Genomic DNA, 990 nt, shown 5'->3' on the forward strand with positions numbered 1-990 from the left:
AGCGCATAAAACGTCTCTTCTTTTCCGTGCAGATTTTCAGCCAGGCAAACACCCCATTGAAGCGCTGGTTGCTCAACTTTGCTGCCAAGAGAAAAGGTGCTGAAGTCAGCAGTGGAGTCATTCGCAGCAACAGCATCTGGGACAAAATATTCTTCAGTAAGATTCAGGTAAATGGGTTTTTTTTCCCCCCTTAATGAGCAGGCCGGAGAGTCCCAGACTCCCCCTTAAATGCCTGCAGTTTAGTAACCAGACAGTGAGTAAGACTGAAAGTGAAGAATAGGCCCTTTTACTGGAAGTCCAGCAGCACTCGTGGACAGTCTTTTAGTTGTAGCTACCAGCAGAGCCATCTATAATGATGTATGTTGCAAAACTATTAAAAAGTGGTATTTTTCCTATTGAAATCAGCTAAATCCTCACTGGGTGTGTCTGTCACCTTTTGTTTTTATCTGATTGTTATCAATTTTGTTTAGAAAACTTTTGCTTTTTTTCCCATGAATCACACAAGTGTTAACTATGTGCTTTCTGCTCAAACAGGCCAGCCTGGGAGGAAGATTGAGGATGATAATAACAGGAGCCGCTCCTACCTCACCCACTGTCCTGGGTTTCCTCAGAGCAGCTCTGGGATGCCAGGTTAGACACCATCAGTGCAGCTCCTTCAACTCATTTTCCCTTAAAAATGTTAAGATTTACAGTTTTTTTTTACAATTATTAGAAACAGAAAATTAGGAAAACAGATTTGGACTTGAATAATTTCAATTAAAATTAATAAAAATAGCCATAAAAAGGAAGTTGGATGCAGGAAGTGCTGTCTGAGTGCAGAAAATAATCCTTTTTTTACATCATGTGTTACTTTTAAAGAGGTTTTTCTCAGCTGTGACATAAGAGTCTCAATCTGCCAACGACCTTGACTCCCATCTACTTGGGCAGTGGGAGAAAAAGCTGAGAAGACTGTTCTGTGTTCATGTGTGCAGCCAGATTATACTGGTAACT

At 40.8% G+C, this 990-nt stretch overlaps 1 protein-coding gene across 2 annotated transcripts in view; it reads left to right on the forward strand.

Moving 5' to 3' along the window:
* Positions 1-990, forward strand: part of acsl6 (acyl-CoA synthetase long chain family member 6) — a 44856-nt gene that overhangs the window by 36862 nt on the left and 7004 nt on the right. For both annotated transcript variants that reach the window (XM_024265743.2, XM_024265744.2), the window contains 2 exons: positions 33-167; positions 535-630. In XM_024265743.2, coding sequence (XP_024121511.1) covers positions 33-167; positions 535-630 — 231 coding nt within the window. The remainder of the gene's footprint in view (positions 1-32; positions 168-534; positions 631-990) is intronic.

The sequence above is a fragment of the Oryzias melastigma genome, linkage group LG14, assembly GCF_002922805.2.
Source record: "Oryzias melastigma strain HK-1 linkage group LG14, ASM292280v2, whole genome shotgun sequence".
Taxonomy (NCBI): Eukaryota; Metazoa; Chordata; class Actinopteri; order Beloniformes; family Adrianichthyidae; genus Oryzias; species Oryzias melastigma.